Source organism: Gouania willdenowi, chromosome 17 (assembly GCF_900634775.1).
Source record: "Gouania willdenowi chromosome 17, fGouWil2.1, whole genome shotgun sequence".
Taxonomy (NCBI): Eukaryota; Metazoa; Chordata; class Actinopteri; order Blenniiformes; family Gobiesocidae; genus Gouania; species Gouania willdenowi.
Window position 1 is genome coordinate 14,866,790 of NC_041060.1, and position 17,509 is coordinate 14,884,298.

The following is a 17,509-nucleotide window of genomic DNA, read 5'->3' on the forward strand; positions in this document are numbered from 1 at the left end:
TTTTTTTTTTTTTTTTTTTAAGTAAAAGCAACAGCACGTCGTTGGTAACATTTATTAATTAATTTATTTATTTTTGCTACATGATAAATACTCATTTAATACTCAAATTATGCAACATCTCTCGCGGTGTAGTACTTTATTGGACATATTTCTAATTTTGGTATCCATTTTATGTGCATACTGCATGAGTTTTAAAGCGTTTCAAAATACGAGTTGTTACAAGACTGCATCACTTTTATTTTGATAAATAAAGACTACGGAAGCTCGGAGGGGCCAAGCTGCTCTTCCGTGTTCGCAGAGGATCGCAGCGCCGGGTTGGCAGAGGAGACTCAACACTTCACAAGATACAGGAAGGTACATTTAAACTCTAATAAATGTGACAACCTCATTTTGTGCTTTTTGTATGTAGTATCTAACAAATCCAAACAGTGTTGGCTGGTCTACGGGAAGCCAGAGTTGTCAACTTGAAGTTAAATTTGAGCGCCGAGATTGGAATGGAAAATACAAGAAAACCATCAAATGTGACTAATTGGAATGTCGCATTTAATAACAATAAATGTAGACGAAAACTAGAGGTAGCAGCAAATGTAGTTAGATATCGAATAAAAACGATTGGGTGTTATTTGAAGGAGAAATTCTAAACCACATTCTGAAACGCATTTAATGAGTCAACAAAAAATAGCCCTGCTCATGTAGGGGTCGACCATAGTATCAGATGTGTAATTATTATATTAATAGTCGTAGTAATAATTAAAATTTAGATGGAATTATATTCGTTTAATTAACTTATTACTGTTTCTAAAATTTCATTAAAATTTGATTTTCAACAACAAAAACCTTTATTTCGAGCTTGGTTGTCATGTACATTTTTCCCCACACATGATCTCTTATGGCTCCTGTGTCCAACTCATGGTCCGGGGCCCAAATCATGCCCTTTGGAGCATCCAATTCAGCCCACAGGAGGAAGTAAAAAAATTACAGAGAAAACATGAATCATTGTGTAAATGAAACTCAACAGTATTTTAAGGGGTCACAGTTTTTTCCGCTGCTTGAATCACACGATTGCAAACATTTTTTAATGTTAAACAGTTGTAAAAAACTTAAAATGCTTACAAAATTCATGCATTTTCTTCAAATTATGACGTATATCCCTTAATTTTATATAGAAATTGGTCACAAAATGTAGAAAATTCAAAGTGAATATCCAGTTGTCGGTTTCTTACATATTTTGTATTTTATGTGTACGTGGAAGTGCAAACTAGGGCACAATAATGTTGAAATTACACAAAATCTGTGGCCCACTTGAGATCTTTATTTCATTTTTTTTTTTAATATCCCTTTATTTTATTTATTTATTGACTGTCCTGTTAAGTTCAAGGTGTTTAAGAAGTGCAGTCCACATGTTTACATGTTTCATGAAACGTGAAGTTATTTACAGTAGCTATGCTGAAGAGGTAAAGCTTTAAAGTTGAAATAAATCTGAAGTTGTTTATGAAACAGATTGATTTATTGCTTGTGTTCATTGAAAAATATGTGCAAAAAATTGCATATTAAATCACAATATCGAGGGGGAAAAAAAATCGCAATTAGATTATTTTCCAAAATTGTTCAGCCCTACTTCATACTGTATATGATAATGATTTTTTGCATTTCTATATATTATCACCATGATAGGAGACATTTTCAGTTAAAATCATAAAAGACAAACTTGTGTCGACTGCTCACACACAAGTAAAACTACGGTATATCAAAAAACTTAATTAAATAAAAATAGATTTTTCGCATATTGTCAATTAACCTGTTTGGTCCATTTGGTTTGTGCTGTTTGCTTTTTTAATTCAGTCTCTATTTGAACCAATGGAAGATCAACTGTTTGCTCTGTTCTGGGTGTGTCAGTGGAACTTTGACCCTGATTAGCAGGTTTTTGTCCTTTCAGTGAATGGACATGTGGTTGTGATTGATTGGGTGTCATTTATAAAGCCTTGGGTTTTTCACTTTTACAGTTCCTGCAGAAGCCAGTGTTTTATGCCTTCCTTCCGCAACTGAACGGCGGACTTTAACCCCTTACCATCATCATCATCTTCATCATCATCATGTCACTGGATGACAGCCCTCACCTGCTGCTGGGCAGGATCCGCTTTCTGAACAGGTGTATTGAGAGTTTTAAGAAGAGCAAGCCGCTGCCTGAGTCTTTGTGTTATGTCCCCAAAGAGGTGTGTTACAAAATCTCCAAAGACTCGTCGTCCACTGCTGCTATAGCAGGAGAATCCGCCGGTCGAAGCGTCTTCCCTGTCCTTGAAAGCCCTTACCACAGCAAGAACTTATACAAGTTCACCATCGAGCTGAAAAAAGGGATGTTCATTAGGACAACTGGAGAAGAATACTGTAACAATCGCGGCAAATGGATTAAACTCAATAAGGTAAGATGAAGTTCTCATGACTCGTCTGATTGAAGATCAAATCTGTAACGACTGCTATGTTTAAATGAAATAATTCCTATTTGATGCACACTTGAAATATTCACGATTGGTAGCAGTGGTAATGCAAAATATTTTTCATCACAGATAAACATTTCTAAAAAATACTGAATTGTGGGGTGTGCATTGCAATGAATCTGACGATACAATACAATTCACAATATCCATGCCATGATACGATATATCCCAATACTTCTAAACATTACAATATTTCACCTTCATAAGTACAAAATGGTAGGAAATACAATTTATTTTATTTTGTTAAAACTTGCGAGTAACAATATTAAAAACAAGTGGTATGTTTATTAAACTGTCAAATCACATTTTTCAAAAAGGTTTAACTTTTGCTTCTACAACAGATTCTGATTCTCTTACGTTCTTAGATTCTTAAAACAGTAACCACATACATCTTATAAAAGTGCCCAGTATGGTTTATGAAAACAAAGTGCAATCAATTTCAAAGATAAAATGCTTAAGCAGGTAGTAAAACAAGGTCTGATGTGGTTCACTGACACGTAGGGTCACTAGGTGTCAGTGAACCACATCAGAACTTGTTTACGTGCTATGCATATATTAGTGCGATTAAATGTTTGGTGTTTTATTTTTTTGTGAAAAAACATGATTTAAAGAATGTGTTTGGACATTTTTTTTTATCAATACAATAATCGAGCGGTGAAATATTGCAATATATCACAGAATAATTGTTTTCTTACACTCTTAATTACTATAAATTATTTGTGTTAAACAACTTTTTGTCTGTTTTTAAAAACTTTCTTTTTTCTTGTGTATTGTCAATAAAAAACAATCATTTGTGGATCAATTTAAGGGCTGTATTTACCAGAAATATATTCTCCTAAAACCATCACGACACATTACACCACACACTGAGCATTTAAAAAGCTGACCAGCCGATTCTTCCTTTATTATTATTATCACCCGCCACAAAGTGTGGAAGGGATATAGGTTTGACCGTCCGAGTTAAAGGGGACAGCTTTGCTCAGAAACTATTTAAGATAGGATAACCAAATTTGGTGTGTGGCGTCAGGGTATCAATACCTTGTTCGAGTTCGAAAATGAGAAGTGAGCAATTATTTTTGCCGGAGTTATTACAATTGTTCAGTTTTTCTTTACTTTGTTCAAGGTATCTTCAAAGGGGACAGTTTTTCTTAGAAATCGTTTAAGATAGGATAACCAAATTTGGTGTGTGGCTTCAGGGTATCAGTACCTTGATGGAGTTTGAACTTGAGAAGTGCGCAAATATTTTTTCTGGAGTTATTGCCCTTGTTCCATTTTTTTCTTTACTCTGTTCGAGGTATCTTCAAAGGGGACAGCTTTTCTTAGAAACCGTGTAAGATAGTACATAATTTTATATTCTGATGTGATAATATTTTCTTATGTATACATCTAAGTTAGATTTAGGACTTTTAGAAAAAAATTGTGAGTTATAATGACAACCAACCTGGCGGGGGATGTTGATGACTGTCTTCTTTTTTTTATTATATTGTTATGAACATGCATTTATTCACGTTTTTCCAGAGTATGTAATTGTATTTTGTAGTGATTGTAAAGAATGTTTAAAAGGTGAAACCGCGCATTCGCTTATTGTGACTCGTCATGCGTCTATGTGGCTTTTTTTCCCCCAGGAGCAGCTGGATGAACAGTGTCCTGGTCAGGGGTTGGAGGAAGGCTGGATTCTGGCACAGAAACAGAGCTTAGGAGGCAACAGACTGGTGCCTTTGGAGTCCCCAGTGAATGTCAGTAGGCAGCAGCAGCTCTTTGGCTACGATTGTATTCGCTGCAATACGTGGGAGCAGGTGGTGGACGTGGAGAACGCACTTCATATGCGAATCAGCTGTCACCCCAAAATTGCAGAGTGTGATAAAGTTGCTCAACAGAAGTTAAGGTAAGCCTCATCTAGAATAAAAGCATAATTTATTTATTTATTTTGTTGTCAAATTCATGTTATTTTAAAATCTCTAAAGTAACGTTCCCCCCACTTGGACATACGACTGTGATGAGGACCTGGCACATTACTTGTATGACCATGACCAAGAGGAGAATGGATGTTTGGAGATAGACAAGGACACCCTGGGTTATTTGGCAAACAGCGTGAGAAGAATTGAGTTTTCTTCAATGGCGGTAAATATCAACAAGATTTGTTCAAAGTGTAATGTCTAACCTCAATGAGCGATATGGGCTGAAATTCATATCTCGATATTTCTTCTGAAAATGGCGATATACGATATTAATCTAAGTAATTTGAATTACCAGAAAGATGATTCAGGGTTAAATTTACTGATGCAAAAATGCCACGCAGGCTAAAATAACATTAAACGTGTGCATGTATCACAAACGTGAGCAACTAGCGGCTTCAAAAGTAAATACACAAAATGACAGCAAAAAATACAGAAAATTACTACAAAAACACTAATTAACAGAGAAATACCCAAAAGAATAACACAAATACTTAATAGGACAACAAAATACCCAAAAGGACAAAAAAATGCACAATGGACAACAAAAATACACCAACAAAACTTTGCAAAAACGTACAAATAAATGGAGAAATACACAAAAGAACAACAATAAAATACACAAAATGACACAAAAAGAGAAAAAATGCACAATGGGACAACAAAAATCTATCAACAACATACATACCAAAAAATATACCAAACGGCTCAGAAAGACATCCATATTTACCAAAAAATACACAAAAGAACAACATAAATACACAAAATGAGGAAAAACTACACAATGGGGCTGAAACATTTATTAACAAACAGCTGCACAATAGGTGCCTACAATAGGGCATAAGGAGGCACTCGGTGATCATCTAACTGTGATTTTCATGCTGTTCTGAGAAGTCGTGAAAGCAGCGATTCCTAAAAGAAGTATTTTAATACAAAATAAACTATTATATATATATATATATATGTGATATTGTAATTTTTTTATATTGCGATAATAGAAAACTCGATATATCTTATATAAATATATATTGCCCAGCCCTACCTCAGTGTTTTATTTTTATTTTGAGGTGAGTCAGTCTTCCTGATATAAGAATATTGTGCATTTTCTAATACTGGTAACTTTTACAGTTTACGGGTTACATCAGCCTTAAAGAGTCTTAAAATATGTTCTGTATATTATGGAAGACACTGACAGTGACATGATGTCTGTGTGTGTTCGATCATACTCTGCCTTGCTTTTATTTTATTTTTAAAAATTATTATTATTTGCTTTTACTCGGATTAGGTGGTTTATTGACATGCTTACGAAAACATATTTCATGTTATAAGTAGTTATTGTTTAATGGACATCTAAATTTATATTTGAAGTCGTCAAATGAATCTAATAAAAACTTGTCAATAAATACCTTGCTTTTAATATGTTTGTATTTTCAAACACTTCATTGTTGTTTTCTATTTCCTGATAAAAGCCTTACACGGACGGGCCGGGCGTTCTAGCAGATGGAGATGAGGATACTCTCTGGGAGAGTGCGGGAAAGGAGGGAGAACATTGGATCCGTCTGCGTATAAAGAAATGTGCCATTGTAAAGTAAGCGAGGTATCATGTAAATGATTAGGAATTGAATAACATAGGTACAGTTCTCCTACACTGTGTTGGATCCTAATGGAAGGTATTTTGTTTGACTTTGTTGTAATTTTGTCGACACTGGTCCATATTAGATTGAAGTGATTTTATAAAGGTGAATCCTCTCTTAATACATCTTTCTTTCTTTTTTGTGTCCACTAGAAAAGTGATCATTGGTCTGAACTCGTCGGATTGTAACTTCATTCCAACAAAAGTCGCCGTTTACGGTGGAGAAGCAAAACACCTGAAGAGGCTGAATGAAATCACTATACAGGAGTGAGCTACATCAAGTATTGTTTGGTCATTGCATTTAGGGGGAATGACTGATTTTGTTGTTAATACCCAATATTGTTATGTATCACATCTGGATCTTTCTGTTTGATTCTTAAGCTGTTGTTGATTGTTTCTCAAATGGGGGTATGTGTACCCCTAGGGGTATGTGATGGCACTACAGGGAGTACTTTATAGGAAGAGAGAGAGAGTGGAAAATTAACAAATAAAGTGTCAGTCTTGATCCCACCCCAGGCCTGAGATGATCAGAAATGAGGCACTAAACAAGTGTTTTTCAACCTTGGGGTCGGAACCCCATGTGGTGTCGCCTAGAGTTTAAATGGGGTCTCTTGAAATTTCTGATAAATTCAGATATATTTTTAGTTATCATTATTATTTTTAATTATTAAAACATCATACAATCTTAAACAACTGTATTTCTGTACTTTCACTTTGTGAATCTAGTTCAACTAAAATGCAGTAAAAAAAAAAAAAAAAACAATTTATATGTGTATATATATATATATATATATATATATATATATATAATGGATTTAATTTGTAATGCACTTTTCATTCCAAGGAATCTAAAAGTGCTGCATTTAAAAACACAATAAAACTACACAAGATTTAACACTTAAAAGCTTTCCTAAATAAATATGTGTTTAGTTCAGACTCTGCACTCCTCTGAGCTCCACAGGGAAGCTATTCCACAGCCGGGGTGCAACTGAACTGTCTTTGGGGTCCCCAGAAATTTTTAATATCAAAATCACATTCAAAAAAGTTTGGAAACCACTGCACAAATAACTGCTTATTTCCATTTATTTACAAAATGAGATTCTTTAAAATGTGTGATATCACTCATTCATTCCATCATTATGCTCTATAGTTGTTTTTAAATAGTTTTTTAAGCCAAATGTTGTAGTTGGATAAAGGTGGGATTTGGATTCAGACATAAAAGAAAGGGGGAACTTGAGCCAAAAAAGTTTGAGAACCACTGGAATAACTGATGCTGAGTTTGTTTTCGATGATTCATAGTGAACAGCTTTCCTGTGACGACAACGGGGCCGCTGATGTGTGTGTCCTGGAAAATGTGACTTCCCATCTACCAGTCATTGAAATTAGAATAGAGAAGTGTAGAGGTGAGGTTTTTCATGTGATTCTTGAGTCATGTTTTTTATAAATAGGATTTTTTTTTTTTAAGAAGAGTCTGACTGTCCTGATTTTCTGGTTTTTGCAGAGGATGGGCAAGATGTTCGAATTCGATCGCTGAAGATTGAGTCAGATGAGAGGCACCTTGGTCTGAATGCTGAGATTTTCCGGTCCTCTAACCTGGTGCGGTACCCCTCTCTGCAGGGCATCCCGCCGGATGTTTTATACTACAGAGCATTTGTCATTCAGAGGTGGGATACTAGAACACATATTGTAGCTTTACGGATTATTTGTGAGCAGATGTTGTCTGGTCTGTTTGGGGGATTGAAAGGAGGGATCGCACAAATTTGTCTACAAGCATGAAATTTGGCACACTTGCTGGATTCAAATCTCCCAGGAGCCAGAGCCAGTTCTCAATGGGGTCGCCATGTTGGACAATTCAAAATGGTGGCCACCCAAAAACAGGTTTTTCTGTTACTAGCCAACCAAAAGTGACATACTGTAATTATAGACACTTTTCTACACTATTTAGATCAAAACCTGAAAACAGCTTTGAAAGGAGGTGAGTTAGGCCTTTGTCATTATGTGAATCCACGACATGTAACAAAATAATCTCAAAACTCTAAAACAGCATCCAAAAATGTAAACACAAAGGTATAGAATACATGAGAAGGAAATGGGGAAAATGAAGGCAATATTTTAATTTCAGTGGAGAGTTGGGAGGTAATATGTCAGCTACCAAGTATTACAACAGAGTCCAACATGTGGTGTGCATTTTGATGGAAAAACCTGGTGAGATTCTTCCTTTACACCCGTTCAGAGTAGTCACCGGGGAGGTGGCGATGCATATTGGAGACAGTGGGGTAAAATGGGGCAAATCATGACCACGTCTTTTGGAGTTGTCAGTTAATCAGCATAACAAATTTAGTTCAAACATCCCACTTATGTGTGAAACTCTGTACCTTGGTGATATAGCTTTTAGGAATTGGACAAAAAGTTACTGGCCAAATTGCTGGTTGCAGGTAAAGAAATAAAAACATTACTAAAAAATGGTTGAAAGTAGAATCCCCAACCATTAATGAATGGATTGATATTGTACACAAGATCTACATTATGGAGAAGCTGTCATTTTCCCTCAGGGTGCAAAAAGACAAATCTTACAAGCTTCGGGCCATTTTAATTGACCATATTTCTAAGATGCATGCCAATATTTTGAAAAGAATGGTGAACATTATTTTTTGTACCTTTTTCAATGTGGAATGGAAAACTCTGGAAAGACATTGTTGACTGACACACTTGGACTTTTCTTCATTATTGTTTTTCTCTGTTCATTTTATTCAGCGAAGGACAATGGGGATATGGCCAAGGAAACACTGTAAAACTGTGTCAGTGAGATTGTGTCCATTCATGTGTTTTCCAAATAAAAAGTAAATTACAAAAAAAAAAAAACACTTTTCTAAGGTTCTGGACCTCAGGGATTCTTAAGAAAATGCCTATTTGACAGAAACCTTGACTGACATTGCCATATTGGAAAATCCAATATAGTCACCTTTGAATATTTAACATTGAACATTTACGACCAAAGATGTCTTTATTTTACAACATAGAAGCCTCACATCCCAGATAAAGGATACCTTGTTCAATATTCAAAGGTGGCCATACTGGATTTTTCAATATGGCGATGCGTTTCAAGGTTACTGTCAAGTAAGCGTCATAGTTCCAAAACCTTAGAAAAGTGTTTTTAATTTTAGTTACAGTATATGAATTTTGACTGACTAGTAACAGAAAAAGCTGTTCTTGGGGTGGCCGCCATTTTTAATTGTCCAATATGGCAACCCCATTGAGAATTGGCTCCTACCCCTGGCAGATTTGAATTCAACAGGTCAAAAACTGCAAGTGTGCCAAATTTCATGCTTGTGGACAAATTTGCACAATCCCCCCAAACGGACCAGACTAATGTAGATTTTGTCTTGCGAGTCCACGATGGCCGCCCGTGTTGTTGAAGGTTTCACCGTTTCCTTGTGTCTTTGCAGATTCATCCATCTCCTGAATAGTTTACTGCCATATGTCGTGCCGTCCTGGGATTACAGCCTTGGTACTTTCAAGCAAATCAAAGTGAGTCGAAATTAACCTCCAAATAAAAAAGAATTGGTTTGTTAGGCTTTGCCAGGTATTTCTATTCCTATTTAGGAAAACAGGGATTTCTCTCACTACATCTTGCCCCACAACCATTTCACTTTTGATACAATACCGATATTGCATCCTTGCATATTGGCCCATACCGACATCAATCCTATAGAATATCTGTATGAATCGGGCATACATTACATTATTTATTTTGTAGTGTGGAATGTTAGAAAAGGCTTGATCAAGTGATATCGCTCAGAGAACAATAGTCAGCAACAGTAGGTATGAGAAAAACTGACCCATTTATTATCAACCAATGGGTTACATACATTTTCACCATAAATATGATAATATTCTACAATTTAAAAAAAATTAAGAGTAAAAACATTAGAAGCTCCTGAAAAATAACATCAATAAATCCAATAAAAACGAAAATATATTTTTAAAGTGCAAAATACCCAGTGGTTTAACTTAAACACAAGACTATTCTACAATTGAATAGAATAAATAAAAAATTAGAAGACCCTGAAAAATAACTTCAATAAATCCAATAAAAACAAAAATATATATTTAAAGTGCAAAATAACCACTAGAGAGACTATTGTACAACTGAATAGTATAAACAACAACAAAAAATTAGAAACAATAAAAACAAATTATACTTTTAAAGTGCCAAACATCATTTGAAGTACACTGCATTTATTTTGTGCTGTCAGTTTATAGTGGGAACAACTGAGGGCAAGGAAGTCTAGAATGGAGTGCTTTTATCAGAGATTTTACTTGCAGGATGTTATAATCACATGGTTTTTTTTTTTTTTGCTAATATTTGTCTGATATCAATATCGGATTGGGAAACTCATACTTCTTATAGGATCTTGCAGTTTCAGAACCCCTGTTGTAAAAGAACACTATTAAAGTCAAGCAATAATGTACTTCCTGTGCTTTAAATGACATGTGTCCCTGTGATGGTTTTTAGAGCATGAAGTCATTCCTTCTGCTGGCCAAATGCCGCTCCGACCTCATCGCTCAGTGCCTGAAGCTCTCAGAGACTGACTCACCAAAAAGCCCACTTGCACTTATCATCAACCGCCATAAAGCTGCGACCCACAAAGAAGATCCTTCTCTGGACAAAAGCTGCAAGAAAGCAGTGTTTACTCAGGTAAAGACTAAAAACAGACGTTTCACTGATTTCAGCTCGGCTATGGTTGAAACAAAACTTGTGCATTTCTGCTTCCAGATCTATGATGGTCTCCATCCAGCTGACAAGGTCATCAGGACTTTAGACTATAGGTGTGCATCCTCTAAGCTACAAGTGTTTTCCAAACCTTTGAAAGGATTATGCTCTAAAATCCTGTTTCTATTTTTTTTCACAAGATGGCCTAAGGATTACACTCAGTGGTGGGAATGCAAGTTCCATCGGGAAGGGATTCTGGATCACGGAGGTGGATTTCGTGACAGCCTGGCAGACATGTCCGAGGAGCTCTGCCCCAGATCGTCTGATTGTCCACTCCCTCTTCCATTCTTCATCCGGACATCCAATCAGGTACTTCTTGAGAGTGGAAGCAAGGATTTCCATAAATAATAAATGTACCATCAACTGATTATCTCACTTTCTTTTGTGAAATTGCTAGAACTCCTCAGATGCCAAAGATTACTACATCCCCAACCCGTCCTGCAGAGAGTTTCACAAGTACAAGTGGCTCGGCCAGCTCATGGGAGCTGCTTTCAGGGGGAAAGACTTCTTAGTGAGTCACGCTTTTCCTTTTAGTGGCAGAAAAGAGATATCCCATGTTTTTATTTAGATTGATCATACATTTAAGACTCATGGCCTTTCTGTAACCCAGGGGTGTCAGTCATTTTAGTTCAGGGGTCAAATATGGAGCAGTTTGATTTCAAGTGGGCCACAGAAAATGAGTAATTTCAACATTATTGTGTCTGAGTTTGCACTTCTACATTTACATAAAATACAAAGATATGTAAGAAACCGACAACATCCAAGCAAAAAGTGACAGATATCAGTCCCAACAGGATCTTCACTTTAAATCTCCTAGATATTGTGACCAATTTTTATGTAATTAGGGAAATATTATATAATAATTTGAGAAAAATCAAAGGATTTTGTAAGAATTTCGATTTGTTTTTCAACAGTTTGACATTAAAAATGACTGCAATCATGCGATATAAGCACCAGGAAAACTGTGAGCCCCTAGAGATATTGAGTTTATTTACACAATGATTCATGTTTTATGTCATTTTTACTTTCTCCTGCGGGCAAATTGGATACTCCAAAGGGCTGGATTTGACTCCCAGGCCATGAGTTTGACACATGTGCTCTAACCTTTATGCAGGCCTTGACTTTACCCAGTCTGGTGTGGAAGCAACTAACTGGAGATGCCATCAAATGGAGTTCAGACTTTCGTGCAGTTGATTCTGTTCTGGTGAGGACTTTGAAACTCTTACATTTACACAAAGAAGGCTGAGCCATATCAGCGAAGGAAAAGTCTGTTAAAGCCCATGTGGATGCATCTTTAGGTAAACCTGCTGGAGGCCATGGAGAACATGGACCAGGAGACGTTCGAGGATAGGTTCGGTGAGGAGCTGGTCTACAACACCCTGCTGTCTGATGGTCAGATCGTGGAGCTCATTCCTGGTGGCAGTAACGTAGTTGTTCACTACGAGGACCGCAGCGAGTTTATCCGCCTGGTGCAGAAAGCTCGGCTAGAGGAGAACAAACAGCAGGTAGAACTTGACAGGTGGTGGACTGTCAGGGCTAGAAGACTATTCTCTGTTGGCCAAAACCATACTCTAACATCCCTAATAATCTGTTCTCTTAGTAAAAGTGAGACGAAAGTCTTTCATTAGATAAAGACATAGTGTATGCCTTATAGATCAATAAATCAAAGATAATTTCCTTGAAGAAGATATGTATAAGGTTGAAATTGCTGCTCGAAAGTAAGTTTTGATCTTCATTGTAAACGCTCTTTTGCGCATTGCATTGTGGGATGTGGAGTCACATGGATGGTTTCATAGAAGTGTTTTTTTTTTCATTCTCACTATGATTTCTTTTTTTTATTAGCCAGACAAGGAGAACAGTGATGGGCTTGACACCATTTTTGTTCTCGTTTGCTCCCAGTATTCCCTGTGATAACACTTCACTCCGCATGACATTCAATTTCAGCCAGATTTTTTTGCAAACACAATAAATCACAATAAGAACTTCAACTAGAATATTGGTATTTCCTGAAGAAAATGTAAGTTAGGATGCAGCTGCTACCCCACGTCGCTGTAGATCCATTCATCCGTTCCTATAAATGGGATCGGAGCTGAAAAGTCACTGCAGTTGAAGGGCTGTAGGTCAAAAACAGTTGAAGATAAAAAAAAAAAAGTTGAAGATTACAGTTGAAGGACAACAGACAGCTGTATATTCTTAAAGTTGAATGGTTGAAATCGATTGAAGAATGGCCGAACAACTGAAGTTCAAATTCGAAGGGGAAAAAAGTTGAAAAGGGGGTTTTCTCTCTTATTATACTAGAACATTTTTAACAACAAAAATGCATTAAAAATTTGAATTTTATAAATGTTTTGATGTCTTAATTGTCAAAATAGGTGAGGTGCCTCCTGTATCCTCACTAATGAAGTAAAAACACTTCTATGCGTTCGTCTAAGGGACTTCACATCCCACAATGCAATGCACAAAACTTTTCTGACAATATTAATAAACCATGTGTTTACGGTGGAGAATAAAACAAACTTGCAAGTGGAAAATTCAAGTTTTGCACATTTTTTTCTGAGCAAATATTCTTCAATTTAATCATCTATGAGGCCAACACTGTCTTTATCTGATTTTTAAAAAAAATAAATAATAATAATAATCTCCAGCAACTTTAAGTAGCATTTCACATTTCTCTTTTGAAAGCTTTTATCATTCATTCTTTATTAATCATTTGCTGCTCGTGTCAAGGAAATCCATACTAGTGGCTTTATAATTAGTACTCCAGTTTTCTGTAATTAATCTAAAGAAAAGTCTTTAATGAGAAGAAAATAGGAGTGTGTTCTCCCCGTGCTTGTTTAAGTTATCTCAAGCTCCTCTGGCGTCTTACCACTTTAATGTTAGCCTCATTTGTTGCTCTAAATTGCTTGTTGATTTTAGAAGCAATCATGAACAAAACCTTTTGGTAAAAACTCCCATAGAACATTTTTTTTTTATGTTGAATTGAAACCTGTAATGATGATTTGTGTGTCACAGATTGAAGCCATGCTAGCAGGTCTCCTAAAGGTGGTTCCTCAGGCAGTGCTGGACCTCATCACATGGAAAGAACTGGAAACCAAAGTGTGTGGTGACTCAGAGATCACACTAGAAGCTCTTAAACAAGTCGGTGAGTGTTTGGTCCAAAATAGAACAAGACAGAGAAAGTTTCTGAAGGTGTTTTAGGTGAAAAATGTATTCACGGGCTAAAACGAGTACATATAATGACACCTTCGAGAAGGAACCAATCAAGTTAGCTTGTATTTTTGTTGCCGATTCTAAAAGTGAGAAATAAATCAAAGTTATTAATCTTGTGTTCGGATCTCCTCACCAGTGTGCTTCGATTGCCGTGATCAGAGTGACGTTCGATTACGGTACTTTTGGGAGGCTATGGCAAATTTCACCAACGGTCAGTTTTTGTTGTATTTTCATATTTTTAAATGTTTGTCATGTTTTATTTTCATCCAGTGTCGTAAAGAAGCTAAGTTAAGGAACTCAATGTTGCTGATGTAACGATGTGAATTCTGTTTTAGAGGATCGAAGCAGGCTTCTGAGGTTCATCACTGGCAGGACTCGCCTCCCTGCAGCGTTTAACATCTTCTTTGATGATTCATGGTCAGCACAAGTTTTCCTTGTTTTGAGCAGTCATTACAAATACATTTCTGTTGAACGACAAGCAAATCATTTGGGGTTAAATACGTGATTTTCTGTCTGAAGGAGCGGTGGTGAGAAGATTGATGAACTTCCTCGCTCATCCACGTGTTCCAACATTCTTTATCTACCTCGATACACCAGGTATCATTTGTGTTTTATGTTTGCTGAGGGTTTTTTTTTTTTTTTTACCTTATTTAGTAAATGATTAAAATAAATTATTGTTCACCACACACAATCTCACCATACTGTATTCTGTTTTTTCACTTCCTCAAATATAAATCTAGTAAAAAAAAGAAAAAATAGTATAAAAATGTAATAATTAGTCATTAAATTAAAAAAATATATATTTATTATTCTTTTTCAAATGAAAACACCACACACAATATCACGCAACTGTATTCTATACTTTCACTTTCTCAAATATGAATCTAGTTAAAAATTAAAATACAGTATAAAAATGGAATAATTAAATAGTCATTCAATATTATTTAAAATAAAATATTTTTGTAATTTTTTAGATTTTTTTTTTTTCAAATGAAAATACTGCACACAATCTCACGCAACTGTATTCCATACTTTTACTTCCTCAAATATAAATCTAGTTTAAGAAAAAATACATTATAAAAATGTAATGATTAAATAATCATAAAAAAATAGAAATCATATTTTTGTAATTATTCTTTTTCAAATTAAACCACTACACACAATCCTAAGCAACTGTATTTTATACTTTCACATCCTAAAATATAAATCTAGTTGAAGAAAATATAGCACAAAAATTTAATTAAACAATTTTTGATTTTAATTAATAAAAATAATATTTTTGATTAATTTCTATTTTAAAAAAACACATAAAAATGTAATAATTAAATAATCATAAAAAATAGAATTTATATTTTTGTAATTATTACTCTTTTTCAAATAAAAACACCACACACAATCTAAAGCAACTGTATTCTAGTTTTAAAAAACGGGATAAAAATATCTGAGTGGGCGTATCTCGTCACTATCGTGCTACTTGTAACACTATATCACAAACATGATCAAAAAAGTAATGCTTTAAAAAAAATCTGTGATATCAAAATGGGGTCATGGCCCAAAAAAGGTTGGGAACCACTGCTTTTAATTTTTATATGATATGTAGGGCCCTGAAAACCCCCTCCATTACTGACAATTACTTTCTCTGTTCTTCTCTTCCTTTTTGTCGCAATGCAGTGCGAGCATTTGTGAGGAGAAGCTGCGTTATGCTGCCTACAGCTGTGTGGCCATTGATAATGACGTGGACGCCTGGGAATAATGGCCTGCCTGCTCAATGGAGAACCCATGCCACCAGAATTTTCCACAAAACGCAGAACAATCTGAGGCTGTGGGGCTGAGTGTTTCTATGCACTCAACAGGTTTATGGTTCGTGCAATTAGATGATTGTTGTGATGAATTTTACTCATCAAAAAGATGGAAGAATGTAATGGATTAGATTAAGGTAAGAATAAGGTATTTAAAATTTTGCCAACATTCAGATTGTTTATATGAGGTTAAAAAGTTCTAATGGCAACTGGATCTGCTGTATGTGTCTCTCAAGGTTGTTTCTTGTCTAATTGATTAAATCTGCATCAAAATAAAAACTGAAAGTGTTGGTGGGAAATCAAACGGTTCCGCAAACTGTGCAGACAACCACCAAAGACAAGCATGCACAATGCTTATAAGATAGTAACTGCAGCCGCTCTATTTCGCTTTTAAGAATGCGCAAAAATCGTAAAGGTAACCTGCTCTTCTTTTATATTTCAGCTTCAGTTACTGCACAATTCCCACAAATCTAGATCTTGGTGGAGAAAAGAACCAAAAAGCTGAACCCAACCACCCATTATATGGCGGTCGGGATGCATATCACAGCTTTAATAAGCCCAAACATATTGAAACAACTGTAACTTTTAACTATCAGAACTGTTTGAAGGGATTATATTGCCTTAAAGGTGTGTTTACTATTGTGTATGCCTGGACCTTTCTTTGTCTTTTTTTGTTGTTTATGATTGAAGCTATTGATAATAAAAGCTGAATGCTGCATCGTCTCTGATTTATTGGTGAGAGATCAAACACTGGATTAAATGTAAATGCAAAAAGCTAAGAAACTACACATGCTCGTCTGAAAAAGACCATTAGGACTTGAATTGACCCTCTGTTTACTTTGGAACTCACATTCAACTTTATGAGATCTGTTTTAGAACATACTGCATATAACACTGTTGTCAAGCCAGGCAAAAAAAAGCTTTCGTCATCGTGTTGACTAAAATGCAACTTGGTTTTAGTTCAAATTTAGTCAGGACTATTTCAGTCATATTCTAGTTTTTTTTTTTTTTATCTGATATGGGATGGTATTGATGTTTATAAATCTCAAAAAATGTAAAAAAAACAGATTTGATGTGATCAATGCTTAAGATCACATGACTTCTGATTGGATTTTTCCCCATGTGATGAAATTGTTTTGTCTTTATTGGTCAACAATAATATAAATATATTATGATAAAGCTTTTAATGTGTATAAAAAAAAAACTTCGGAGTCTAGTTAATGTCACTTAAATAATGTAGTCGACGAAATTAACACTGCTCTTAATCTTTCTTTTCACATTTTCAAGGAACCACAAGGCACATTTTGTGGCTGTTGATTATAGTTTTTATTTGGATATAAGGTTTGCTGTGAATTTACAATTGCACTTCAATGAAAATATTGATCACTACCTAAATTAAAAACAATATTTCAACTCCAATCACATCACGAACTGTCGGTGATTATGATGCAGTCATTCTCAAACTTTAAAGCTCAAAATATTTAGCATCTATGTTCATTACAATTTTTGGAATTCGGAGCGAAATATATTATGGATAAAATGACCTTACCTTCTATTCTAATTGACTGTGGCTATCCGTACGGTTTCCGTATCAATATACTGACATTCTATCCGTACGCAGCGCCCCTCATTGGCCAGTTTAG

At 35.4% G+C, this 17,509-nt stretch overlaps 1 protein-coding gene across 1 annotated transcript; it reads left to right on the top strand.

The window, feature by feature from the left end:
- Positions 1-259: 259 nt before the first annotated feature.
- LOC114479489 (E3 ubiquitin-protein ligase HECTD3-like) lies at positions 260-16,582 on the top strand. Its single transcript, XM_028473189.1, has 20 exons — positions 260-354; positions 2,004-2,420; positions 4,121-4,380; positions 4,460-4,616; positions 5,920-6,038; positions 6,237-6,350; positions 7,383-7,486; positions 7,585-7,747; positions 9,530-9,611; positions 10,600-10,782; positions 10,861-10,913; positions 10,998-11,166; positions 11,255-11,368; positions 11,972-12,061; positions 12,156-12,362; positions 13,870-13,999; positions 14,204-14,278; positions 14,403-14,484; positions 14,587-14,664; positions 15,739-16,582. Exons 2-20 carry the CDS (start codon positions 2,094-2,096, stop codon positions 15,818-15,820), a joined length of 2,589 nt encoding a protein of 862 aa, XP_028328990.1. The 5' UTR covers positions 260-354; positions 2,004-2,093; the 3' UTR covers positions 15,821-16,582.
- Positions 16,583-17,509: the final 927 nt, after the last annotated feature.